The sequence below is a fragment of the Pagrus major genome, chromosome 19, assembly GCF_040436345.1.
Source record: "Pagrus major chromosome 19, Pma_NU_1.0".
NCBI classification, from domain to species: Eukaryota; Metazoa; Chordata; class Actinopteri; order Spariformes; family Sparidae; genus Pagrus; species Pagrus major.
In genome coordinates, this window is record NC_133233.1 from 17,599,172 (window position 1) to 17,625,290 (window position 26,119).

The 26,119-nt window shown below is 37.9% G+C and overlaps 4 protein-coding genes across 5 annotated transcripts; 1 reads left to right on the forward strand and 3 right to left on the reverse strand.

Moving 5' to 3' along the window:
• Positions 1-1,986: 1,986 nt before the first annotated feature.
• Positions 1,987-6,229, reverse strand: LOC141014860 (thiosulfate:glutathione sulfurtransferase). Its single transcript, XM_073488791.1, has 4 exons — positions 6,017-6,229; positions 3,569-3,691; positions 3,327-3,489; positions 1,987-2,378 (listed from the first exon to the last, which is right to left on the reverse strand). Exons 1-4 carry the CDS (start codon positions 6,192-6,194, stop codon positions 2,324-2,326), a joined length of 519 nt encoding a protein of 172 aa, XP_073344892.1. The 5' UTR covers positions 6,195-6,229; the 3' UTR covers positions 1,987-2,323.
• Positions 6,230-9,371: 3,142 nt separating this feature from the next.
• LOC141014466 (cystatin-B-like) lies at positions 9,372-10,872 on the forward strand. Its single transcript, XM_073488276.1, has 3 exons — positions 9,372-9,547; positions 9,660-9,761; positions 10,507-10,872. Exons 1-3 carry the CDS (start codon positions 9,476-9,478, stop codon positions 10,633-10,635), a joined length of 303 nt encoding a protein of 100 aa, XP_073344377.1. The 5' UTR covers positions 9,372-9,475; the 3' UTR covers positions 10,636-10,872.
• A 5,847-nt stretch (positions 10,873-16,719) lies between these two features.
• Positions 16,720-24,282, reverse strand: LOC141014845 (cystatin-A1-like). Of its 2 annotated transcripts, none has more exons than XM_073488772.1 (4): positions 24,222-24,251; positions 17,362-17,435; positions 17,158-17,259; positions 16,720-16,985 (listed from the first exon to the last, which is right to left on the reverse strand). In XM_073488772.1, exons 2-4 carry the CDS (start codon positions 17,422-17,424, stop codon positions 16,851-16,853), a joined length of 300 nt encoding a protein of 99 aa, XP_073344873.1. In that variant the 5' UTR covers positions 17,425-17,435; positions 24,222-24,251; the 3' UTR covers positions 16,720-16,850. The 2 variants fall into 2 exon arrangements, with proteins under 2 accessions (XP_073344873.1, XP_073344872.1); XM_073488771.1 differs by lacking the exons at positions 16,720-16,985; positions 17,158-17,259; positions 17,362-17,435 and adding exons at positions 22,591-22,867; positions 23,034-23,135; positions 23,229-23,311 and having other exon boundaries at positions 24,222-24,282.
• On the reverse strand, positions 19,651-20,425 carry LOC141014958 (leukocyte cysteine proteinase inhibitor 1-like). Its single transcript, XM_073488901.1, has 3 exons — positions 20,296-20,425; positions 20,094-20,195; positions 19,651-19,927 (listed from the first exon to the last, which is right to left on the reverse strand). Exons 1-3 carry the CDS (start codon positions 20,365-20,367, stop codon positions 19,793-19,795), a joined length of 309 nt encoding a protein of 102 aa, XP_073345002.1. The 5' UTR covers positions 20,368-20,425; the 3' UTR covers positions 19,651-19,792.
• Positions 24,283-26,119: the final 1,837 nt, after the last annotated feature.

The window sequence follows — 26,119 nt, forward strand, 5'->3', positions numbered from 1 at the left end:
TTTGACCCATCCTCCCCCTTAACAGCAGCATGCACACTAGAGATTGTGCTCTGCAGAGCTGAAAGGAATCTTGATACACACTGTAGCTGGCCTGAATCCATACATTTGAATCTTGACAAAACTGATGGCTCGTGACATCCATAACACACTGGATTTTGACCTTGGACGATATAACAGTGGTTTCTCCTCTCATACAAAACATGTCCAATAAATCCAGATTTCCCTCGGAGTCCGTTTATGTACATTATGCAACATTCAGGAAATCAATCTCAGTCTCTCCCACTTGAATGGCAGCTACTGGAGGGGTGTCATTTAAAAAAATAATAATTCTGGAGGGGCTATTTCTATACTCTCTGGTTTTTTGAATAGAGGCACCTCCAAACTCCTTTATCATGGTCACATGGTACGTATACACCCCCTACAGGGGGCCATCACAACCCATTCAGTCCCTACAGAGATCAGAACCAGAGAATTGAGTCCTACACACACACACACAAACACACACACACACTTGCTGGACTGTTGATGTTTTGCAAATACTCCCGTTGATGGGTTGGAAAGGAGGAAGGTGAAGTGGGATCGTCTTTGCCCCAAATGAGGGATGTATGGACGTTTTGCAGATTGGGCTCTTGGCAGCTGCTCTCAAAGCTGTTACTCGCAGGATGTATAGCTGTCGAGAACCAATACCAGTGTGAAGGTCAGGCCGTAGTGGGCATTGCTACAATAATGATAAAGGACAGTGGTAGGAGATAAAAATGACAATAAACATTTTCTGAGTTGGTTGACATTTTGCTGCCATCTAGTGGTCCAGAGACTGAACTGTCCATCCCACACTGTATCCCAAAATCCAGACTACATACTAATTCAAAGCAGGTTTTGAGTCTGTATGTGTTCGTATGTTCACACTGGAGAACTGACAAAATAAAGTATACTCAAAGCAGTCTGAATGCTTTTTGATTTTTTTTGTGAACTCCCTGCTAAAACCAAATCAAGAGCTGCGACTAAGTTTTTTTTCATCATTTATTAATCTGTAGATTATTTTCTCAATGTCAGAAAATACTGCAAAATGTCCTTCATGATGTTTTGGATCAGATGTCCAAAACTCAAACATATATCAAAAGAAAAACAGTAAAAAGTCACAGCGAATAGACTGAAACCAGAGAACTTTGTCTTTTTTTGCTTGAAAAGTGACAAACAATGAGCTGATTATCATAACTGTTGCCGAATAATGTTCAGCTGATTGACCCTTGCAGTTTTAATGAATGGTGCACAACATACTGTAAACGATTAGTATTTAGTATGGAACTGGAGCAACAACTATTTCCTAGTTTCACACTTTTAAAGCTAGTTGACGATGTAGTGTGCTCACTCTAGAAAAGTGCCAACACTGTATGGTATCACTGACCGCTGTTCTGAATTTAAAGACAGATTTGTTCAAAAAGGAGTCGTATGACGACCTATCTCTTAAGACTTAAAACAATAAAGGCAAAAAAGTTCCTTTAACACTGTATTCATATACCTAATTTCACTTTCTGATTGATATTTAGAGAATGTCTAAATTATTCTATGTAAATGTTTAATGGAAGATCAAATTGTACTTATTTTATAAATATAATTGTGTTTATTACCAATATTTTTGTTTATTTAGTCTTATTTTATACCATTTTTGTATTGCTTATTTCATTTCTTCTTCTTCTTCTTCTTATTATTATATCCTTGCTATTATCCAGGTGATTATTGCTCTGTGTATTGTGCAACAAAAGGTGCCTAATTAAAATACACAGGCAGTAAAAGAAGTAAGTAAATGCTTGATTTGGGGTTGTTTTCTACTATTTTGTTTGCTTGCAGCTGCATTTGTAAGTTCATTTTTTCAAACTTCTCAGAGCAAATAAAGGTAAAAAAAATGCATATATATTTCTTTTCAAAAAGTTCAGTATGTTGACTTTTGAAAATGCAAACTACAAAAGAGAAAATCATACAAAGCCCTGTTGTTTCCATTTGTATATCATTTATTTAACAAGAACACTTTCACGTTAATCAGTGCAATCATGTGTCTTCACACAGAATGGAAATGGCACACAGTGTATGGAAAACCTTAGTGATCAGGCTCAATCAGTAGCTAAAAAATGTTACTTGGCAAAAGTGGTGTTAACCTATAAAATCAGTCAATGTGAATCTAAACTGTAACATATTAACAGTCAACATGATAAAAACCTGTAACTGAATGTTGCCCAAGAGTAACAGAAGTTTCATCGCTCATTCATTTTGTGTAGTTCTGTATTCATTGTACTTTTATTAAAGATGTGCAGAATTCAGCCTGGATTCACTTCCCTTCTTGCTCCACCCACTCACTGTAGCCTCCTTTATAATGTCTCACCCTGAGAAGAAGAAGCATAAAGAGAAGAGCTCAGTCTCTTGTCACTGATGTTTGATTTTACACTCAAAGGTCATCCAGTGTTCAACAAACCAGAGCAGCATCCGAGGACATTGAACTTGAGTCGCAGCGCTGGGACTGATTAATTATTAAGTAACAACGCAGCAAAAATTTACCATTTATAGAGCTGGATATGTGTGTGGTAGAGCAAGACCCATATTATCAACATTATTGAAATTCAGTTGAGTTTATCTGGAATTTAAAACAACATTATGTAGCTTTTTTACCTTATTATAACAGCGTTATTCATGTGTTTATTATTCAAGTTTTACACTTAAAGGTAATTATTTCAAATTAGTTATTCTGTCTCCTGTAATTAATCACACATCTAGTTATTTAATTTATACACACTGACTCAACATGATTGAATAACTCTGCAATAAAGGTGCAATATGTAAGAATTGGCCACCTGTCAAATTCATACTCCATACCAATAGGGGGAAACATATCACCGAGTAACCGCTAACTGCTGCTAAGTGTAGCTGCCATGAGGTAGTTAGCTCAGTTAGCTGTGCATCTAGTGGTCTGGATTAGGGGTTCGGAGCAGGGGGAAAGTGCTGGTGTTTACAGCACAGCAGCTTTGGACTGTGACGGGCCGGGGCTAGCTGGTTAGCATGCTATCTTCAGTAGATATCTCTGCAACAATACATAGATGTCATAACATCAAAACAGTTGTTTCTTTTGTTGATAATTTCAGATATTTTTTGGAAGTTTTCAACTAAAACTCTTACATATTGCACCTTTAAATGTGACCCTTTACATGGAACCTATGTAATAATATCAGATGGAAAATTTGCATGTAATTTGAATACTTAAAATCAGTGTTTGAGGCATAATTACTACTTAACAATATGTTGCATGTGGGTAAACAGGCGCATCAGCTGTTACTCGCCTGCTAAATCCCAGCTGACGGGCGATGTCCAGCGCTGTTGAGCTCCTCTTGCCACTTCTGCAGTGAAACACGATGTTGTCGTCATCTTTCCCAGGAGCCCTCACTTCAAACTTCTGCTGAAAGTGCTCTGGGGACAGCTTCAGAGACTCCTCCAGGTTGCCCACTGATATTCACAAACATACAGACGAACAATATGGAAGTAAAGGTCTAAAAAAAATCACTTTACATGTGCTACTACTTACGTGGGATGTTGACAGCATCTGCAATGCGTCCAGCCTGGTACTCGTCGGGATTCCTCACGTCAAACAGTTGAATGTCACGATTGGACAGCATGGTCTTCAGCTGCGAGTAGGTCACCACTGAAGCTAAAGTGAAAACATAAAAGATCACATGAAGTTCAGATTTACTTTTTGCCAAATTACCAATTCCTGTAAAAACCTATAAACTCACCATCCATTGATGTGATAGTAAGCTGTGTTCATTTACTACTGGTCAATGTCACTGTGAGGGTAAACTAGAGCTTTCCCTCCTGACAGACTACGTATATTGTTGTCCATTTGAAACAAAAATGCCAGAGTCGACCAAACTCCCTGTTTTGAACAATCGGACGAAAAACACTGAATACACATTCTTCAGTCCATTCAGTCTGACAATGCTGGTAGCAGCAATGGAAGAAGTACTCAGATTTTTTACTTAAACGTAGCACAAGAAACTGTTAATTTATGATACAGTCTCAGACACCATCAGCAATAAGATTGGCTATTATAATTATTAGCTTTTCTTGATGTCTGTTAGCAGGTCAGATAAGTCAAAAAATTAAAACTATTGTTTCAAAGGAGTGCTGAGGATGAATTGAGGGGTCGCACAGCCTGAGGAAAGAAGCTGCTCTGTAGTCTGGTGGTACGGCACTAAAATAAAGTTTACATGTTTCACCAGAATAAAAAAAAGAAAAAGTTGTAGTAGCTTTAGGTACAAATGGTAAAACCCCAGTGTAGGAATACTGAAGAGGATTAGGTTAACTGGAATAAAAAAGAAAGTGAGATCTGACTTTTCTTTTCCAAAATTCTGACGTTAAACTGAGTTTGGGGTTTTACCATTTTTACCTAAAGCTACTACAATGAACTTTCATTATATTTTTGAAAGTCAGAATTGTGAAAAAAAAGAACTCTCAGTTAATAGAAAGTTAAATATGCATTTAAAATTTTACTTAAATGATGCAAAATATACATAAAGTACAAAAAATATGCAGAGTGTCCTATTTCAGAAAATGTAGCCTATATTATTATATAAGTTATGCTTATTGGTGCATTCATGTGTACATCACTTTATTAGGTCGACAGAGGATGCTGTCAACACAGCACTCCACACAGCCCACACACCTGGATCAGCCCAACACGTATGTAAGAGTGCTGTTTGTGGACTTGTGGACATCCCCCACAAACTAATCCACAAACTGAGCAACCTGGGCTTAGGCAGTTCAGTGTGCACATGGATGATGGACTTTCTCAGCAACAGACCACAAAACGTCAGGATGGGAGGCTGCACATCATCCACTCTCATGCTGAACACTGGCACACCACAGGGGTGTGTCCTCAGCCCCCTCCTCAACTCCCTCTTCACCCATGACTGCTCCCCCATCCACCCCACCAACACCATCGTCAAGTTTGCTGATGACACGACCATAGTGGGACTGATAACTAATAACAACAAGTCAGCCTACAGGGAGGAGATTCAGCATCTGACAGAATGGTGTTCGGACAATGACCTGGACTTAAACACCTCGAAAACCAAGGAACTAATTGTGGATTTCCGGAAATCCAAACGCACAGAGCTCTCTGCCCTCTCTACCTCCTCCCCGTGCATGTAGAGGGCAGAGAGCTCTGTGCGTTTGGATTTCCTTGGGGTTCACATGTCGGTCGAACTCACCTGGACCACACACATCTCTAAAGACTTTCACACTAGTGCAATAAACCCCCACCCTAAAACTGAAGTGCAATAACACACCTCATTTACATACTCACTTGTGTACATATTCACTTGAATCTTGTGTTATTTATCTTGTTATATATATTTTACTATTTTTCTCTATTTTTATACTTGTTTATATTTAATATTTATTTGTCAAACCAAGAGCTGCTACCCATGTTTCGTTGTTTTTGAAACAATGACAATAAAGATCTATTTTATTCTATTCTATTATTAGTAAAGGCTATAAAGGCTATAAGACTACCAGCCCACATCATTTATTAATGCAAAGTTTTATCTTAACCTGCAAATATAACGTTGATTATATTTTGTATTAGCCTATATTTTGTTATTATTAAAGAAACTAAAGTTATCAAATAGATGTCAAAGAAAAGTAAAGTTTCTGCCTCTGAATTAAGAAAAAAGCAGCAGAAAATGAAAATATTCAGGCAGCTCAAACTTGAGTCAATGTAGGCTCATTACCTTCCACCACTGGCTGGCAGCATTACGCACAAGCAGCTTATTATAGTGCAATAACTGCTGCAGTGATAACACCTCATAAAATGTTTACAGTGATCAAACAGATCTGACCACTGTGATAAAGAACATTATGACACCCAGCAGATTAAGACTTGACCATAAAGTGAGAGGAGGCCAACAGGAATATGACGACGGGGCTGTAAAGGTGATTCCAGCTGATTGTAAAGCAGGAAATAAATGTTTACCGCTGTCGGAGGCTTCTCCGCATTTAGGACTTGAGGTTGTAAAAGTCCGAAAAGCTGAAGCATAGGTCGGGTAGGACCTGCGGTTCGCTTCCGCAACAACCTGGCACAAACTTCGAGACAGCAGACAGGACAGCATGATGAAGACAAGTGCGCCCTGGAGATTCATGTGAGGCGTCATCACTACTGCGCACTTTCACTTACAGACGTGTCTCTTCTTCTTCTTTAGAGGTGTCCCACACTACAGGCTGCTTCTGCTGCCGCCATCCTCAGGTTGGAAAAGTTAGAGTCAGGATACATCGTGCAAGACAGTCTTTTTTTTATTGGAAACCAAGAATTGTAAAGTATTAACTTGCCTGTGTGGCGTTGGTATGAGATTAATTTTTATTTTTATTTATTTTTATGTAAGATATTAAATTAAATGCTTTAATTCTTTTCACCATGACAGTGTTGAGTGAGATCACATTGAAATATAGTCTTGTTACTGAATACAAGAGTTGTGTAACACAATACAATGGATTACAAAATGTAATCTAACCTGAATTACTTCAAACTTATACTGTACCTTATACCAAAAGCCACAAAATAGTCAAAACAAAACTAATGTTCTACAATATTTCTGATGCTGGTTTTTGAAGACATATTTTAGACACCTAGGCCTGCTTAATATAATGTAATATGACCTAATAATAGTTTCTTATTTTTTTGTAATTTGATCATGTAATCCCGATTATATGTAATCCATTACTACCCAACCCTGCACTTTGAACATGTGTTTTCCACAGAATTAAACCGATCCAAAACAAAAACAAAAAAAACAGATGATATGGTCAGTTAATCACATTTTTTAAAAAACAGGAATTAAATAGGCTAATAATCAAAATAATGTGCATCAACACATTAGTACTACAATTATTAATACAAAATCAAACCAAATGAAGAAGTACGCTCACACTGACTGAAGTTTCCTGAATTAAACAAAAATAAAAAACACTAACAAAACTGAGAGTCTGGAGCCAGACTTAGACTAACACTATGAACTAGATGCTAACATCAGAATACTAAGATGCTCACAATAATAACATGCTGATGTTTTAGTAGTGTTCACCATCTTAGTTTAATGAGACAGCATGCCAACACAAAGTAGTCTACAGCTAAGGTTGATGGGAATGTCATCAGTTTTTAAAGTATTAGGTCATAAATTAACGTATTAACAAACTGGAATTTTGATGTCACGGTGGTGCCAGAGGTAAAGTCAGAGGATCATCGAGGTCATTAGGATTAATCATCTGGGGGACATGAATATCTGTACAAACTTGGGGGCCAATATGGAGAAAATGTTGAGAAATGTCAACCTAATGATGACAAAAGAGAAAAAGCATAAGCATCAACAAAGTCAGAAGGGTAAATCATCTGAGGAACATGAATATCTATACAAACTTGTGGGCTAATATGGAGAAGATGATGAAATAATTCACAGGATATGTGGTAATGTCGATTTAATGTTGACAAAAGAGGAAAAGGCAAAAGGTCATCAAAGTCAGTACGGTAAATCCTCTGGGAGACATGAATCTCTGCGCACATCTTCATGGCAATCAATCCAATATGATGGAAATATTCCGATATAAAGAAAACAACTTTAACCTCATGGTGGTGCTCGAAAAACAAGTTGTGGGATCACCAAAGTCAGAGTGATTTATCCTCCGGGAAACGTGAATGTCTGTACCCAGTTTCATGGCAACACATCAAGTTGTAGAGATTTTTCAGTCTGGACCAGAGCTGTGTTGCTAACATGGTAAAAAAAAATTTTAATAAAGTTTAATCTGGAGGAAACATGAATGCTTTGCTGAACTGATCGCAGAATCTGCAGGGATTCTTTAGGAACCAATTCAAGACAAAACCTTAACTACAATGTTGTAACACTAATATAGAACTAAAGCTATTTTATTGTATTTTCCACTGATGGATATCCTGATTCAGAATTACAGAGTCTGTCACAGCTGAATCTCTCACAGATGGATTTGTCACACTTGTCCAGCAGATGTCCTCATTAGGTTCACCATTTGCTTGTTCATATGTCTCAATCATGCATCTGGCAGAGTCAATTCAGTTCTTGCACAGAGGACAGATCTCACCCCTGACCCTGCCAGTACAATAAATGAATGTCTCTAAAACTGGAAAGACAGGTTACATAGTTGGAATGTTGTATGCCTTCTAAGCTAGGATGGCGTTAAGGTAAATAGAAAGCTTGAACATAAAGAACAGAAGATTATAGACATTGCCCAACCTTAGATGCCATTGAACAGTACTCATGCTGTAGGCTTCTTCATGCAGAGGGCTTCCCACAGAATATGCTCTCGTTCAGCCACAAATAAACTAGTGATATTGGAAGTGATTTAAAAAGGGTTGAAGTCATCCCTCTGTGCAGGCCAGTCATCTTCTTCGACACCAAACTTGAAAAACATTTCTTCATAGACCCCGTCGGCCATGTTAGAAACACTTCAAAATCACTAAATGGCAAACAGCTGCATGTATCTCCTATATCACAGTATAAAGACAAAATGTATGATGATGTATAGTCTCATATCACGATAATGATGAATCGTTATATTGCCCAGCCCTAACTTGAATATAATGATTTACTAATGCATGTAGTTACTTTACACCGCCACAAATAATGGAAAATAAGTGCACAAAAATAGAGAAACACAGAGGATGAATCACTTCTTCTGGCCTGTTGAGTGGTTTACACTGTAGCTTGTGAAATCTTTTGTTTTAAAAAAGGGTGATTGGAAATCTAATCCATATGCTAGAAACTTAATCATCCACTGTGACAAATCTCTTTTAATGAACCAAAAAAAAAACATAACTGGACTTCATAGAGGCTTTTGATTCTGATGCAGTAGCCTATAGCCTACTGGTCATTTTAGGGAGCTTTGTGTAGAAAGCAGAAATGACTGTACAAAGGGGGAACTGGAGAAAGATGAAGAAAACCTTATTGAACTGTTTAGTTAGTGCATGACTCATTAGTGATACAGAAAACCCCCACACATTTTTTCCAGTCCAACCAGACCCTATTGCCCGAATCATGTCCCAGCAGTGTGCTGAGCCTCATCCAAACACAGGCACGCCTCGGACTACCCCACATCGGCTGTAAAGCGGGTGGACAGAGATAAATACGGAAAATACATTCATAGTATTCATTATTTTTTCTTTGAACGATTCTCACCACAAATTTAGAAACTTTCTCTAGAGTTATTTACATTACAGAGACTTGATTTGTTGTTTCAGTCGGTTTGTGACGTCGTTTACAAAAAAGCAGACACCCCTACGCTGATGGTACAGTCGGAAACAGAGCGTCATATGACTTCCTGACTCAGCTCGGACGCCTCAGTGAAAACAGTGAGACAGCTTCTCATTTATTCGTCTTTTGGCAGGTTTGTATCGCTGTAAACTGTCACAATGCCGATGCTTTGTGGAGGAACTTCCGAGCCCATTGCGGCTGACGCTGAAATCCAGCAGCTCTGTGACACAGTAAGTAGAAAACATATAATTACACCGTTAGTTTATTTCCTCAAAACTGTTCACACACAGTGAACTTGGCCTGGCTTTCATTTTGTGTCACTGTCATGTCATTGTTGCTCAGATGAGGACCGATGCAGAGGCAAAAGCAGGGAAGACTTTTGATGCTTTCACAGCCAAGAGCTACACGAAGCAGGTTGTGTCCGGGATGAACTACTTCATAAAGGTAATTTCCAGTTTTTACTGCAGTGTTGTGTTCATGGCTTGTTTTCAATTCCTCCAAGTGACAATAAATGCAGGTTTAAAGGGACAGTTCAACCCAGAATCAAAAATACATATATTTCCTCTTACCTGTAGTGCTATTTATCCATCTAGATTGTTTTGGTGTGAGGTTCAGAGTTTTGGAGATACCAGCCGTAGAGATGTCTGCCTTCTCCTGAGTGTAATGCAACTAGATGGCACTTGGCTTGTGATGCTCAAAGCCGCCAAAAATAAGGTTACTCAAGATAGTCCACAGACCTTGTTTTCAACAGTTTCTTGTGGGCTCTATTTTCCTTCCGTATCAACGCGCAAAAGGAACTACTCATGGATGAGATGCTAGCTTACTAAGCTAACTAAGCTAGCTCATGTTTCAGCTCATCGATGTTTACATCCTGCGCTGTCGCGGGCACGAGCCTCTCGTCCGTGAGAAGATGCTCGCTTCTTCCTCGGGTGTAGTTTGGTAGAAAGAGAATAGTTCCTGGATGAAACTACTCTCTTGTAGTTTGAGTTTTCCCACAAGCCGAGTGCCATGTTGCCACAGTCAATACAAGGCAGACATCTCTACGGCCGATATCTTCAAAATGTGGCAACTCGCACCAAAACAATCTCTACAGATAAATAACACAAGAGGTAAGCGGAAAAATATGTATTTTTGATTTGGGGATGAGCGACCCCTTTAACATCTCCCTAATACCTTTACTTCCTTGCAGGTCCATGTGGGAGGAGAGGAACACGTTCACCTCCGTGTATACAAAGAACTCCCACATGCAGGAGGAAAAGTGTCGCTGACTGATATGCAGCATAACAAAACCCATGCTGACCCAATTGCTTACTTCTAATGGGATCTAAATCCAAACCAAGCAAAGCACCAGTGCCTACAGGCTGCAGTCTCATTATACCCAGTTATTATCAGATTAGTCTGACTCAGTATACAAAACAATGTTGTCATTCCTAACATGTAATAACAAACTGTTTTCGTACCGTAGATCATGATGTTTAGAGTTTGTCAAAATGGAACTATTTTGTACAAGATAATAAATAATAATAATAAATCTGATTTGTTGTGATTCTCTTAAGTGTTGTTTTTCTGTCTGTGGTATCTGATTTGTGAGATAGCTGCAGTTCGGGGCGTAGGTCTTCAGCTGGCAGACAGCTTAATGAAAAATGTTTCCACGGATGCAAAGAAGGCAAAGAAAAGTCCATTCTTAAACTTAAGGTTTTTGTCAGCTGTGGACGTTGCTCCAGGTTCTTCATTGATATTATTGACCTTTAAGATTACACAGTCTTCCTCTTCTGTGGTCCACTCAGACACAGATTTGTGCAACAACACTCAACTCACTGTTAGTTCCTGTTTATGTCATCTATTTCTTGTTCCATAAAATCCAACATCTACCCTTTACACACAGTCATCAGGTTCATGATTCACCTACAGTTCAGTGGATGTGATTCATAAGTGTGTGTTAAGCTTAAAGGAAAGTATACAGTCACGGTCAAAGTTAACATACACTAGGCTGAATTTGATTGATAGCCTTTTTAAACTTGTTTGACCACAATAATCCTGTGACAGCCCAACCTTGAATGAATAAGAATCCTCTGAGCTATTTTATGGATACATGCACATATTCCTTTTTTAAGCTGTTGACCTTATTGGGAATCTAAGGTCCACTATGTAGTTGTGGAAAAGAAATTCAAACTCTGAAATGTAATATTTACAATATTAATAAGGTAATGATACACACTCAGACATATTTCTACAACTGAATAAACAAACCATCAACAGAGGTTGATCCCAGAACAATGTTTTAAGCTAGAAAGGTGGCAGGGTCCACCAAATATAAACAAAGTAAAACTGTGTTGTCCTTCAAAGAAAGTTTGTGTATTCAGTCATACAAACAAAGACAGTCTGTTCTTTATGATCAAGCTTTCCATTTACCTTAATGCCCTCCTGGCTTAGAATGTATACAACATTCCCATCATGTAACCTGTCTTTCCAGCTTTGTTAAAGCATTAAAAGAAATCCATCAATCAAGATGTTTCGCCACTGAATAAGATTTCCTCCCCAAACATACATAGTGTACCTTTAACAAGAACAATGATAAAAGTATAAATATTTTTCGCATGTTATATATATTTTCAATATTTACTGTTATTATTATCATTTATTATTAATTATTAATTATTATGAAGAGAAATCATAGCACTCCACCTTGAGATCTCCACCAGAATTGGAGATGTATGTTTCAATGATGTGTAACACAGCATGAGTTTGTTAAGACTGGCCCAGTGGCAGGTCAGTGGGGTTGAAGTATTAAAGTATTTATCTCTGGAAGAAAATCTACATACTTTCTGTGCACACAGGTCAAATTGTCATGTTTACCAATAAAATAGTTTTAAAGGTTTATCATCCATTTTAATTAACCACTGTTCAAACCGATAACTGTTCTGGTACACAGAACAGGCTACATATTCTCAACACACAGGCAAAAATATACAGTCGAATTTATATTCTGCACTCAGGTGCTCTCACATAAACTAAACTGTTGACCAAGCTGACAAAACTGTCTTTTCCCCTGATGATTCTTTCAACTTTTCCAGCAGAACAATGTCAACATCCCTCTTCAGACATCAGTTAAATGAAATCGACTCAATCCTTATAATCTGATTAATCACAGGTCCCCAAGCCAGACGAAATTCTGCAACCATGCCGAGAAAACTGTTGACTGTACCACAGTGACCACTCTTGTTACTTCACAATTTAGACTGACACTGCAGTTGCTGTGAGCCACGTGAATATTTGTAAATCCCTAAATGTTAGTCACACCCATGTTAGGTTCATCTTGTGACTACAGTTCCTCTTTGTTGATCATGTCCGTCTATCTGTCCCTCTCTTCAACCTTCAATACTTTCACAAGCCCCTTCAGCTCTTTTTTTTTTATACCTGTCAGACTTTTATACTTCCTTTCCTGATCCTGCCACTGCCATCTGCCCTGCAATCACTTCAGTCCCCTCACCTGAGCTTCACACCTGGACCTCATCAGTCACTCTCTGGCTGTGTCCAAATTCAGGGGCTGCATCCTTCAAGGACCCGGCCTTTGCGGCCCACGAAGGCCGGGTCCGTAAATGGGACGGTCTAGCCTTCGGAGTATTTCCTGCTTGCGTCACCAGGTGTTCGTGCATTAAAGTCTGTTTTGGTTCAAATCTATCAAACGTGTACATTTATTTGTGTGTGTACAATGTGTAAAATCTAAACTGAACTATCAACATTACAAAATAAACATTAACCCATTGGTGAATGACAACTATATTTACCATAGCATTACCAAAGTTAAAATTTGGAGGTTTTATAGTCCCTTGAAGTTTAACATATCTGGCGTTGGATGTTCAAATGAGTAAAAACCGAGTATGAACCCATTACTTAAATTTGAATGTCATGTCTGCACCACTTGATGTCGCCATTTTCTCTTGCTTCCTCTTCTGTTTCGGGACTGAGCAGCGGTGTGCAAAGGATCTTGGGATATAGCAGGCCGCGAAGGATAGTAGCGGTGCGTCCTCCAAAAAGAGGGAAGGGCAAAAAGAGGGAAGGGCAGGCTGCATTTGAAAGAGCCTTTGATTTTGGACAGCCTTCGCGCGGCGTTGTGACGTAATTGGCCTTCAAATGCGCCCTTTGAAGGCTGCAGCCCCTGAATTTGGACACAGCCTCTGGAAACAAACATGGCCGCTTCCTCTGTGTGAATAGCTTCGTAGATTCATTTGATTTTTGAAGCTCGAGCTGTTTTAAGATCAAATTTTATACATTTTGTGGACGAATTTACATTTATTCCTTAAATTACCAACAGAACATGAATTTAAATCAAAAATATTGTGAAGAAGCTGCTTTACAATCACACTGAAAGCTCGGATGTGACATGCTGGTTGTTGAATGAAATAGAAATGGTCTTTAGGGCGAGGAGGAAAGTGGTTGGTCATGAATAAGTCTGTGACTGCATGAGAGTATTGTGAGTCCAGTGACGTCGCTGTCGAAGCGTCCCTGTTATTTGCAGCTTATAAAACAGGAGAAAATAACAGTTACAGGTTCCTCTCAGTGTGAACAGAAGCAACAGATGCCTGTGTGCTTATTTTAGAGAAGCCTTGTTGGTCATGATGCTCATGATATATTCAGCTTTCTTATGTTTTTGAATCACCTACTACTTGTCATATGATTGTAGCAGCAGAGGTGTGACTTACTGTTGAAGCTGAATGTGATCATCCTGTGTAGACATGAAGTCACATTTCTAGGAAAAGAGGAAGTTGAGTATGAGGAAGGTGACGACATCCCCTCTGCTCCTCCTTCTCGTTGTACTTCTCATCTTCTTGCAGGAATTCAGTTGCTGTGCCTCAGTGACCTCTCTCTGTCTTTAGATGAGGAAGGTGAGTTTGTTGGTGAATATTCAGAAGTTGAGTACTACCCAGTGCTGTCTTCAGATGAGGAAGGTCAGTATGAAGAAGGTGAGGACAACCCCCCAGTGTCTTCTGATGATGAAGACAGTGATGACAGCATTAATCTGTCCACCCGGTATGTTATTATCAGCAGTGATGACTCTGGCAGTATCCAATTATTGATAATAATTCAATGATTTTTTGTTCTCCTTGTAGGAACACATATCCATCGCCTCTGCATTTCATTGAGGTTCTGTTTCTTGCATTAATTGTTGTCAGCTAAGAGGCCCTTGGAGCCTCTCCCCTCTTCACCTGGCAAGGAGGACGTTGTTGTCTTACAGTAAAACCGTCGAATAGATGATTTGCAGGAGACCATCTACTGTTATTTACAACTTTTAACACCATTTATCCCCTGGTTTAATGGTTCTAAATAACCATTAAACCAGGATCTCATCCTTTTAATTTTTAACAAATTATTAAACAGGAAGATGTCTTCTTTTTAAACAAGTATTAAGCTAGAACTAGAAGAAATATGTACAAGTGACCAATTCCATTCCATTCCATTTCATATTTTATTATATTTGTCTTAAATCCAGCTCCATTATAGCAGGTAAAGCACATCCTGACATAATAACTTTAATATCCCAACTAATTTTCTGTTTCTTTATTTAAGAAATCCCTTCACAAAATGAAGCATTCAACTTCCTCCCTCTCAATGCTGAATATCCTGACCAACAGACACAAAAATGCATATAACTTGTATATGAGACTGCAGCTTTTCAGCTCAGGAAAGTAGAGAAACAGAACTATAGTCAGTCAAAGGTGAATTCACAAAAGATTCAGAGTTTTAAACTGCATATCACAGTCTTCAAAGACAATTATAGTTTATATTTGCCCCAAAAGGTAAAGCATGAACATCAATGCACAGATCTATCTTGAATATAAATGTTAATTTTGCAATAAATAAAACAAGCCACACATAAGAAGACATTACAAGACATGCTAAGCATTGAAATCGGGAATATTCTCTGTTAGACTTTAATCGCTTTCATTTCATTTCTTCATCCTGACCTAGAATTCAAAGATGAGTATTTAAGACAGGACATCCATTTAATCCCACTCATATGTGGTTGATAGTGATATAGTGGAGATAGTGAGCAGTGTGCTCCTCACACATGCTTCAAACCTCTGCCAAGGCCCTACAGTTCAACTGACCTTGTGACAATGTCTAACTTGTCTGGAGGATTCAGTGAGACACAGGATGCCACTGAGAACATTCAGAAGATTTGTGATGAGGTGAGCTTCAGTCTACCTTCATTCTTCACCACCTCCACACACGACCCTCTGGTCCGTATCTCAGTCTGGATTTACCAACAGCAAAGCAAAAGGAGGGTCAGGGGGTCTCTTCAACCCTTAGGTTAAACAAAACTTTAATACATTTCCTAGTCTATGATTATTTCTATCTGAGTCACGTAGGTAGATTTTTATTTGCAATGGTGGTTGTTAAAGATGACGTGTTCTTTCTCCAGAACTTCTCTTCTGGCAGTAAAGTCTCATCTTAACAGATAATGAATGCTTAGTAGTTGCGCTCATATCTAATGACACATCATTTTACTACTACTTTTCCATTTGCCATCAATTTTTGTATTACTGTCCATATTTGAAATCGACACAGTTGATTTTCTTGAGTAAAATATTCCCAGAAATGAAGTTGGGGCGGCTGTTTCTCAGGGGTAGAGCCAGCGTCTTGTGATTGGAAGGTCGCTGTTTTGAGTCCCCTGGTCTGCATGTCGAAGTGTCCTTGGGCAAGATACTGAACCCCAGACTGCTCCTGATGTGCTGGTCGGCACTTTGCATGGCAGCCATCGCCATCAGTGTATGAATGTATGAATTACTGTAAGTTGCTTTGGATAAAAGCGTCTGCTAAATGCCCTAAATGTAAATGTAAGTTAGTGATGAACTGGCATATGAACATGGCAAATAAAACTCCAGAGTGGCGCTTGCTCATGACTTAAGAAGGACAGAGGAGACAAAGAAACAAGACGAAGATAATGGAGCCCACACCTCACTGATGGGCGTGGTGTTTGATTGACAGGTTAGATGCAGCCTCTGATCCAAAACCAAACTCTTCTTAAATCAAAGGCACTAAAATAAAAGTTAATAAAAGAATGAAGTTATGATTGTAACATATCAACTTAAATGATGCAATGATTCTTTGTTTTAAAATCAAATATAGTTAATTGATGAATGATGGTTTTATATTAAAAAATAAATTGTTGCCTTTTTAAGTCCCATGAAATGATATTTAATTAAAAAGTACATTTATTTCATTGATCACTACTAGTTTTCTGTTCATTGTTATATCCACCCCTCATTTGGTTGAAGAGACAAGATTGTCAGCACTCTAATGTTTTATCAGAAAAGTTAAATATGTAAAGTTTATGAATAAGAATATCATGATTTAATGTGTCAAATGCCTTTAGAAAATACACACATGACACAATATATGCTTCAGACTTTCTTTATTTCTTATGAAAGTCGTTCATTCAACTTGCTCCTTCCAAACAGCAACATTTTAATCTTAATGTGTAATGTGACATTCAAAATCAAAGAGCAGAGTACTGCAGCTTGTAAGCATTTAATTGTTGAAAGGTTCAAGGCCGTCGTCTGGGGTTTTGTCCTCCTGTACACTGCTCAGCTCAAGATGTCCTCCATAACAGGGAAGTGCTTGGAAGACCAACAGATGAATGTAGTTGGGACCTCCAACACAAACCTGCAGGAAAAAGAGAGGAAATTGGACTTTAATTAATATATTAATCTTGATCTCATGTTGTTGAAAACTGAGGAGCAGTGTTAAATGCTTGCCAAGATGTCACACTTTAATCAGTTCATGTACCTGAGACATTCTTACTACTCTTTAAAATAAATATCACAATATTAATTACCTGGAAGAGGTAGGTTACTCCAGCCCCACACCGATCCCTGTATTTAATTGCTCTGAATTCCTGGTATATCTTGTTCGTCTTTCTCTGCACGAGGCTCTTCACCTGTGTATGAAATGAATAAAATGTGATGTAAATCCAGACTGATGTGCAGACCACAGAGTTTTATGTAGAGATTGTAAAGAGTGAAGACAGAGAGAAGCTCACCTGATCGCAAATCCCCTGAGTTTCCTTAGTAGCATCCATCGTCTCACTCCATCCTCGACACATTGTCTCAAGTTCTGTCGAGTTTAACAGAGAAGTCAACTTTCTGCTTTTATGTCTCAACTGTTTCAACTGTGTATCAAATACACATGTATTTATATGGAGTAACCACACCCACTGCATGTTGGGTGGAGCTACATGTGTAAGCACAAACTTAACATGAGCATAGATTCATCTGACTACTTTCAGTTAATCAAATGTATGTTGCAATCAAACAAAGACTACAAATGTCTGGAGCTTTAGTAATCTGTTCATCTGGACATCAGAGAAGAAACACAGCTAATTTCCTGTTGCTTTATCTAAGAAATCCCTTCACAAAATGAAGCAATCAACTTCCTCCCTCTCAATGCTGAATATCCTGACCAACAGACTCAAAAATGCATATAACTTGTATATGAGACTGCAGCTTTTCAGCCCAGGAAAGTAGAGAAACAGAACTATAGTCATTCAAAGGTGAATTCACAAAAGATTCAGAGTTTTAAACTGCATATCACAGTCTTCAAAGTCAATTATAGTTTATATTTCCCCCAAAAGGTAAAGCATGAACATCAATGTACAGATCTATCTTGAATATAAATGTTAATTTTGCAATAAATAAAACATTTAGATGAAATAACAAAAGTAAATACTTCTTCTAAACAACTTTCCCTTTCAGGCAAAATATCTGTCAGATAAATGATGGCCATCCCACAATCATTCTGTGTTAAAGTGTCTAAAGCTGATTAGGCCTTTGTTCTGTGTTTTGTTGAGTTGTGTATTGTTTCCAACAATGTTCAAACCCAGAGAAATACATAACTTTACTCAAGGTAATGGTTCGTTATATTTGGTTGCCTTCCAAGAAAACATCAGATGATACATCAGAAAGTGAGGAAGGAAGAAGACAAAGAACATGACAGAGTGCAAGTTAAATTAAACTTTAAGACATTACCTAATAGTCCATGAGTATTTCTATCACAGTCACGTAGTTAGATATTTATTTGCAATGGTGGTTGTTAAAGATGACGTGTTCTTTCTCCAGAACTTCTCCTCTGGCAGTAAAGTCTTATCTCATCTTACTTCAGATTAACAATGCCCAAGTGATCAACAGGCTTTAAAAAGAGTGCAAGTGAAGTGCAAAGAAGCTGTAATGCCACACTGCCATATTATCACCTTATTCAGTCAATATCACTAATTTGTTCGCAGTGATTATTCTGTAACTTATCGGTGTACTTCAGTCTTTCAATTGAGAATCAGATAATGATACCACTCAAAATGTCCTACAGGATGAAATTAATGAATTTTCCAAATGTTATCATATTAAAACTTTTTCAATTAACCCATTTTTTCTCCCTATGAGTTACATAAGACCTGACCGTACTTTACAAATTTATATCAATTTACATTCAAACACTGTCCGTATTTAAAATCAACACAGTTAAATATTCCCAGAAAAATTAAGTTGGGGCAGCTGTTTCTCAGGGGTAGAGCCAGCGTCTTGTGATTGGAAGGTCGCTGTTTTGAGTCCCCTGGTCTGTATGTCGAAGTGTCCTTGGGCAAGATACTGAACCCCAAACTGCTCCTGATGTGCTGGTCGGCACTTTGCATGGCAGCCATCGCCATCAGTGTATGAATGTATGAATTACTGTAAGTTGCTTTGGATAAAAGTATCTGCTAAATGCCGTAAATGTAAATGTAAGTTAGTGAGGAATTGGTATACGAACATGGCAAATAAAACTCCAGAGTGGCGCTTGCTCATGACTTAAAAAGGACAGAGGAGACAAAGAAACAAGACGAAGATAATGGAGCCCACACCTCACTGATGGGCGTGGTGTTTGATTGACAGGTTAGATGCAGCCTCTGATCCAAAACCAAACTCTTCTTAAATCAAAGGCACTAAAATAAAAGTTAATAAAAGAATGAAGTTATGATTGTAACATATCAACTTAAATGATGCAATGATTCTTTGTTTTAAAATCAAATATAGTTAATTGATGAATGATGGTTTTATATTAAACATTAAATTGTTGCCTTTTTAAGTCCCATGAAATGATATTTAATTAAAAAGTACATTTATTTCATTGATCACTACTAGTTTTCTGTTCATTGTTATATCCACCCTTCATTTGGTTGAAGAGACAAGATTGTCAGCCCTCTAAAGTTTTATCAGAAAAGTTAAATATGTAAAGTTTATGAATAAGAATATCAAGATTTAATGTGTCAAAAGCCTTTAGAAAATACACACAGGACACAGGATATGCTTCAGACTTTCTTTATTTCTTGTGAAAGTCGTTCATTCAACTTGCTCCTTCCAAACAGCAACATTTTGATCTTTATGTGTAATGTGACAATCAAAATCAAAAAGCAGAGCAAGCAGAGTTCTGCAGCTTGTAAGCATTTAATTGTTGAAAGGTTCAAGGCCGTCGTCTTGGGTTTTGTCCTCCTGTACACCGCTCAGCTGAAGCCATCCTCCGTTACAGGGACGTGCTTGGTAGACCTGAAGATGAATGTAGTTGCGTTCTCCAACACGAACCTGCAGGAAAAAGAGAGGAGAATTGGATCTTTTAGTGAATATCTTTATCTTGATCTCATGTTACTGAGCATTGTGGAGCAGTGCTACTGGATGTCACACTTCATTAAGTTCATGTACCTGAGACATTCTTACTTCTCTTTAGAATAAATATCACAATATTAATTACCTTGATGAGGAAGTTTTTTCGATCCTCAATATGATTCCTGGATAAAGCTGCTTTGAATTCCTGGTATATCTTGTTTGTCTTTCCCTCCACAAGGCTCTTCACCTGTGTATGAAATAAATAAAATGTGATGTAAATCCAGACTGAAGTGCAGACCACAGAGTTTTATGTAGAGATTTTATAAAGAGTGAAGACAGAAGCTCACCTGATCGCAAATGCACTGAGTTTCCTTATCAGCATATGACGTATGACTCCATGCTCCGACTTTTATATCCATTGTCTCAAGTTCTGTCGAGTTTAACAGTAAAGTCAACTTTCTGCTTTTATGTCTCAACTGTTTCAACTGTGTATCAAATACACATGTATTTATATGGAGTAACCACACCCACTGCATGTTGGGTGGAGCTACATGTGTAAGCACAAACTTAACATGAGCACAGATTCATCTGACTACTTTCAGTTAATCAAATGTATGTTGCAATCAAACAAAGACTACAAATGTCTGGAGCTTTAGAAATCTGTTCATCTGGACATCGGAGAAGAAAAACAGCTAATTTCCTGTTGCTTTATTTAAGAAATCCCTTCACAAAATGAAGCAATCAACTTCCTCCCTCTCAATGCTGAATATCCTGACCAACAGACTCAAAAATGCATATAACTTGTATATGAGACTGCAGCTTTTCAGCTCAGGAAAGTAGAGAAACAGAACTATAGTCAGTCAAAGGTGAATTCACAAAAGATTCAGAGTTTTAAACTGCATATCACAGTCTTCAAAGACAATTATAGTTTATATTTCCCCCAAAAGGTAAAGCATGAACACCAATGCACAGATCTATCTTGAATATAAATCTTAATTTTGCAATAAATAAAACATTTAGATGAAATCACAAAAGTAAATACTTCTTCTAAACAACTTCCCCTTTCAGGCAAAATATCTGTCACATAAATGATGGCCATCCCACAATCATTCTGTGTTAAAGTGTCTGAAGCTGATTAGGCCTTTGTTCTGTGTTTTGTTGAGTTGTGTATTGTTTCCAACAATGTTCAAACCCAGAGAAATACATAACTTTACTCAAGGTAATGGTTCGTTATATTTGGTTGCCTTCCAAGAAAACATCAGATGATACATCAGAAAGTGAGGAAGGAAGAAGACGGAGAACATGACGGAGTGTAAGTTAAATTAAACTTTAACACATTACCTAATAGTCCATGAGTATTTCTATCACAGTCACGTAGGTAGATATTTTTTTGCAATGGTGGTTGTTAAAGATGATGTGTTCTTTCTCCAGAACTTCTCCTCTGGCAGTAAAGTCTTATCTCATCTTACTTCAGATTAACAATGCCCAAGTGATCAACAGGCTTTAAAAAGAGTGCAAGTGAAGTGCAAAGAAGCTGTAATGCCACACTGCCATATTATCACCTTATTCAGTCAATATCGCTAATTTGTTCGCAGTGATTATTCTGTAACTTATCGGTGTACATCAGTCTTTCACTTGAGAATCAGATAACGATACCACTCAAAATGTCCTACAGGATGAAATTAATGAATTTTCCAAATGTTATCATATTAAAACTTTTTCAATTAACCCATTTTTTCTCTCTATGAGTTCCATAAGACATGACCGTACTTTACAAATTTATATCAATTTACATTCAAACACTGTCCGTATTTAAAATCGACACAGTTAAATATTCCCAGAAATTAAGTTGGGGCGGCTGTTTCTCAGGGGTAGAGCCAGCGTCTTGTGATTGAAAGGTCGCTGTTTTGATTCCCCTGGTCTGCATGTCGAAGTGTCCTTGGGCAAGATACTGAACCCCAGACTGCTCCTGATGAGCTGGTCGGCACTTTGCATGGCAGCCATCGCCATCAGTGTATGAATGTATGAATTACTGTAAGTTGCTTTGGATAAAAGCATCTGCTAAATGCCCTAAATGTAAATGTAAGTTAGTGAGGAACTGGCATACGAACATGGCAAATAAAACTCCAGAGTGGCGCTTGCTCATGACTTAAGAAGAACAGAGGAGACGAAGAAACAAGATGAAGATAATGGAGCCCACACCTCACTGATGGGCGTGGTGTTTGATTGACAGGTTAGATGCAGCCTCTGATCCAAAACCAAACTCTTCTTAAATCAAAGGCACTAAAATAAAAGTTAATAAAAGAATGAAGCTATGATTGTAACATATCAACTTAAATGATGCAATGATTCTTTGTTTTAAAATCAAATATAGTTAATTGATGAATGATGGTTTTATATTAAAAAATAAATTGTTGCCTTTTTAAGTCCCATGAAATGATATTTAATTAAAAAGTATATTTATTTCATTGATCACTACTATTTTCTGTTCATTGTTATATCCACCCCTCATATGGTTGAAGAGACAAGATTGACAGCACTCTAAAGTTTTATCAGAAAAGTTAAATATGTAAAGTTTATGAATAAGAATATCAAGATTTAATGTGTCAAATGCCTTTAGGAAATACACACAGGACACAGGATATGCTTCAGGCTTTCTTTATTTCTTGTGAAAGTCGTTCATTCAACTTGCTCCTTCCAAACAGCAACATTTTGATCTTTATGTGTAATGTGACATTCAAAATCAAAAAGTAAAGCAAGCAGAGTACTGCAGCTTGTCAGTTTTTAATTGTTGAAATGTTCGAGGGGGTCGTCTTGGGTTTTGTCCTCCAGTACACCGAGCAGCTGAAGCCATGCTCCGTCACAGGGACGTGCTTGGTAGACCTGAAGATGAATGTAGTTGCGTTCTCCAACACGAACCTGCAGGAAAAAGAGAGGAGAATTGGATCTTTTAGTGAATATCTTTATCTTGATCTCATGTTACTGAGCACTGAGGAGCAGTGCTACTGGATGTCACACTTCATTAAGTTCATGTACCTGAGACATTCTTACTTCTCTTTAGAATAAATATCACAATATTAATTACCTTGATGAGGTAGGTATGTCCAGCCAAAATATGATCCATGGATAAAGCTGCTTTGAATTCCTGGTATATCTTGTTTGTCTTTCCCTCCACGAGGCTCCTCACCTGTGTATGAAATAAATAAAATGTGATGTAAATTCAGACTGAAGTGCAGACCACAGAGTTTTATGTAGAGATTTTATAAAGACAGAAGCTCACCTGATCGCAAATCCACTGAGTTTCCTTATCAGCATATGACGTATGACTCCATGCTCCGACTTTTATATCCATTGTCTCAAGTTCTGTCGAGTTTAACAGAGAAGTCAACTTTCTGCTTTTATGTCTCAACTGTTTCAACTGTGTATCAAATACACATGTATTTATATGGAGTAACCACACCCACTGCATGTTGGGTGGAGCTACATGTGTAAGCACAAACTTAACATGAGCACAGATTCATCTGACTTCTTTCAGTTAATCAAATGTATGTTGCAATGAAACAAGACTACAAATGTCTGGAGCTTTAGAAATCTGTTCATCTGGACATCGGAGAAGAAAAACAGCTAATTTCCTGTTGCTTTATTTAAGAAATCCCTTCACAAAATGAAGCGTTCAACCTCCTCCCTATCAATGCTGAATATCCTGACCAACAGACACAAAAATGCATATAACTTGTATATGAGACTGCAGCTTTTCAGCCCAGGAAAGTAGTGAAACAGAACTATAGTCAGTCAAAGGTGAATTCACAAAAAATTCAGAGTTTTAAACTGCATATCACAGTCTTCAAAGTCAATTATATTTTATATTTGCCCCAAAAGGTAAAGCATGAACATCAATGCACAGATCTATCTTGAATATAAATGTTAATTTTGCAATAAATAAAACATTTAGATGAAATAACAAAAGTAAATACTTCTTCTAAACAACTTCCCCTTTCAGGCAAAATATCTGTCACATAAATGATGGCCATCCCACAATCATTCTGTGTTAACGTGTCTAAAGCTGATTAGGCCTTTGTTCTGTGTTTTGTTGAGCTGTGTATTGTTTCCAACAATGTTCAAACCCAGAGAAATACATAACTTTACTCAAGGTAATGGTTCGTTATATTTGGTTGCCTTCCAAGAAAACATCAGATGATACATCAGAAAGTGAGGAAGGAAGAAGACGGAGAACATGACGGAGTGTAAGTTAAATTAAACTTTAACACATTACCTAGTCCAAGGGCGTAGAATTGGGTAGGGACGCTAGGGACACGTCCCTACCAATATTCAGCCGCTACTGTGTAGTCACTATCAATACAACCGCTGTCCGTAGTGTTAAGTCAATAATTATGGCACACAAAGGGTTAAATGTCGGTCTCTGCTAGAAGTCCCGCCTCTAACCTAAATACCGCTCCCTGATCGGCTGCCGGTTTCTCGCTAACTTACATGTGATTGGCTGTCCCCACTGTCACTCCTTCTGCTTGTAATACTACCTGCACCCTGCTAGCTGGACCGGACGAGAGGCTGTGCATGTTATCTGCAACTGCGAGTGTAAGTTGTCAACATGTTCGGCATTTGTTCTTCCTGGGTCACGTCAGCTAGATGGATTTTAATATCAATGGCGTCATTTACATTTGTGTTTGTGTCTGTTTGCGTGCGTGTACGTGTGTGCGTGCGTGTGTGCTGTATAGGATTTGAAGGATGTCAAAAGAAAAGAAAACTGGATATAAGACTTCTTTAGGAGTCAAAGTATAAGTTACTTCAAGGGTGTATAGGTAGAGGCTCAACAATACAGATATTGAAAAAAAAGAATATTTAATGCCAAAGAGATACACTTTTTAAAAGTTATTTTTAATTCTTATTTTCATGTATTTGTGTAGAAGAGAGCAACGGTTTAAAAACACAAATAAAGACAATTTGTGGTGGACATACAATAAAACCTCAGATTCTAGATGATCATGTGATTTTATAATTATAATTATAATTATAATTATAATTAATTAATATTAAGTAATCTTAATATTTAGTAAAAGCCTTTTTTGCTCAGGCAATAACTGTACCATCAAGCTCTATGATCATTGTATCCCTAATGTATCTGGTCATGTCATGCATCAACATATTTTTGTAAGGTGACAGACAGCAGAGAGGCTGGAGGAGGTAGAGAAGGAGAGGCCAGAGAAGGTAGAGGAAGAGAGGCAGGAGGAGGTAGAGAAGGAGAGGCTGGAGGAGATAGCGGAGGAGAAGCTGAAAGAGAGGCTGGAAATTCACAGGTGAGGTTAAATAATGATGGATATGTTAGTCATGAGATTCAGGACTGTGACAAATGTTAGTGTGATGATGATCTGAATAGCAACGCTTCACCCATGTGGCTTTAAAATCAGAGCTTTATATCAAGTCTGGTGTTCTAAGAGGCCTCATCATGTATTACTAGTGTTTATGTGTTTACAGTAGTTGCTATACAGTTGTCAAATTTATATTGTGGTTTATTCCTAAGGAAACTGATGCACCTGGAGAGAACAGCAGGGAGAGCAGCAGAGAGAGTGGCAGTAATCAGGAGGATATTCGAGCACTTTTGTGTCCCCACCAATCTCAAAATCAAACCTACTCCCTTGACCTAGTCCATGAGTATTTCTATCACAGTCACGTAGGTAGATATTTATTTGCAATGGTGGTTGTTAAAGATGATGTGTTCTTTCTCCAGAACTTCTCCTCTGGCAGTAAAGTCTTATCTCATCTTACTTCAGATTAACAATGCCCAAGTGATCAACAGGCTTTAAAAAGAGTGCAAGTGAAGTGCAAAGAAGCTGTAATGCCACACTGCCATATTATCACCTTATTCAGTCAATATCGCTAATTTGTTCGCAGTGATTATTCTGTAACTTATCGGTGTACATCAGTCTTTCAATTGAGAATCAGATAACGATACCACTCAAAATGTCCTACAGGATGAAATTAATGAATTTTCCAAATGTTATCATATTAAAACTTTTTCAATTAACCCATTTTTTCTCTCTATGAGTTCCATAAGACATGACCGTACTTTACAAATTTATATCAATTTACATTCAAACACTGTCCGTATTTAAAATCGACACGGTTAAATATTCCCAGAAATTAAGTTGGGGCGGC

What these genes read in the sequence shown, in the direction of transcription:
- LOC141014860 (XM_073488791.1), bottom strand. Translation starts at nt 6,194, where the DNA reads ATGACGCCTCACATGAATCTCCAGGGCGCACTTGTCTTCATCATGCTG. An exon ending in CGGAGAAGCCTCCGACAGCG is followed by an intron (nt 3,692 to 6,016) that starts GTAAACATTTAT and finishes TTTTCACTTTAG; the next exon opens with CTTCAGTGGTGACCTACTCG. An exon ending in AGATGCTGTCAACATCCCAC is followed by an intron (nt 3,490 to 3,568) that starts GTAAGTAGTAGC and finishes TGTGAATATCAG; the next exon opens with TGGGCAACCTGGAGGAGTCT.
- LOC141014466 (XM_073488276.1), top strand. Translation starts at nt 9,476, where the DNA reads ATGCCGATGCTTTGTGGAGGAACTTCCGAGCCCATTGCGGCTGACGCT. An exon ending in TCCAGCAGCTCTGTGACACA is followed by an intron (nt 9,548 to 9,659) that starts GTAAGTAGAAAA and finishes ATTGTTGCTCAG; the next exon opens with ATGAGGACCGATGCAGAGGC. An exon ending in GGATGAACTACTTCATAAAG is followed by an intron (nt 9,762 to 10,506) that starts GTAATTTCCAGT and finishes ACTTCCTTGCAG; the next exon opens with GTCCATGTGGGAGGAGAGGA.
- LOC141014958 (XM_073488901.1), bottom strand. Translation starts at nt 20,367, where the DNA reads ATGGATATAAAAGTCGGAGCATGGAGTCATACGTCATATGCTGATAAG. An exon ending in CTCAGTGCATTTGCGATCAG is followed by an intron (nt 20,196 to 20,295) that starts GTGAGCTTCTGT and finishes TTTCATACACAG; the next exon opens with GTGAAGAGCCTTGTGGAGGG. An exon ending in GAAAAAACTTCCTCATCAAG is followed by an intron (nt 19,928 to 20,093) that starts GTAATTAATATT and finishes TTTTTCCTGCAG; the next exon opens with GTTCGTGTTGGAGAACGCAA.
- LOC141014845 (XM_073488771.1), bottom strand. Translation starts at nt 23,300, where the DNA reads ATGGATATAAAAGTCGGAGCATGGAGTCATACGTCATATGCTGATAAG. An exon ending in CTCAGTGGATTTGCGATCAG is followed by an intron (nt 23,136 to 23,228) that starts GTGAGCTTCTGT and finishes TTTCATACACAG; the next exon opens with GTGAGGAGCCTCGTGGAGGG. An exon ending in GACATACCTACCTCATCAAG is followed by an intron (nt 22,868 to 23,033) that starts GTAATTAATATT and finishes TTTTTCCTGCAG; the next exon opens with GTTCGTGTTGGAGAACGCAA.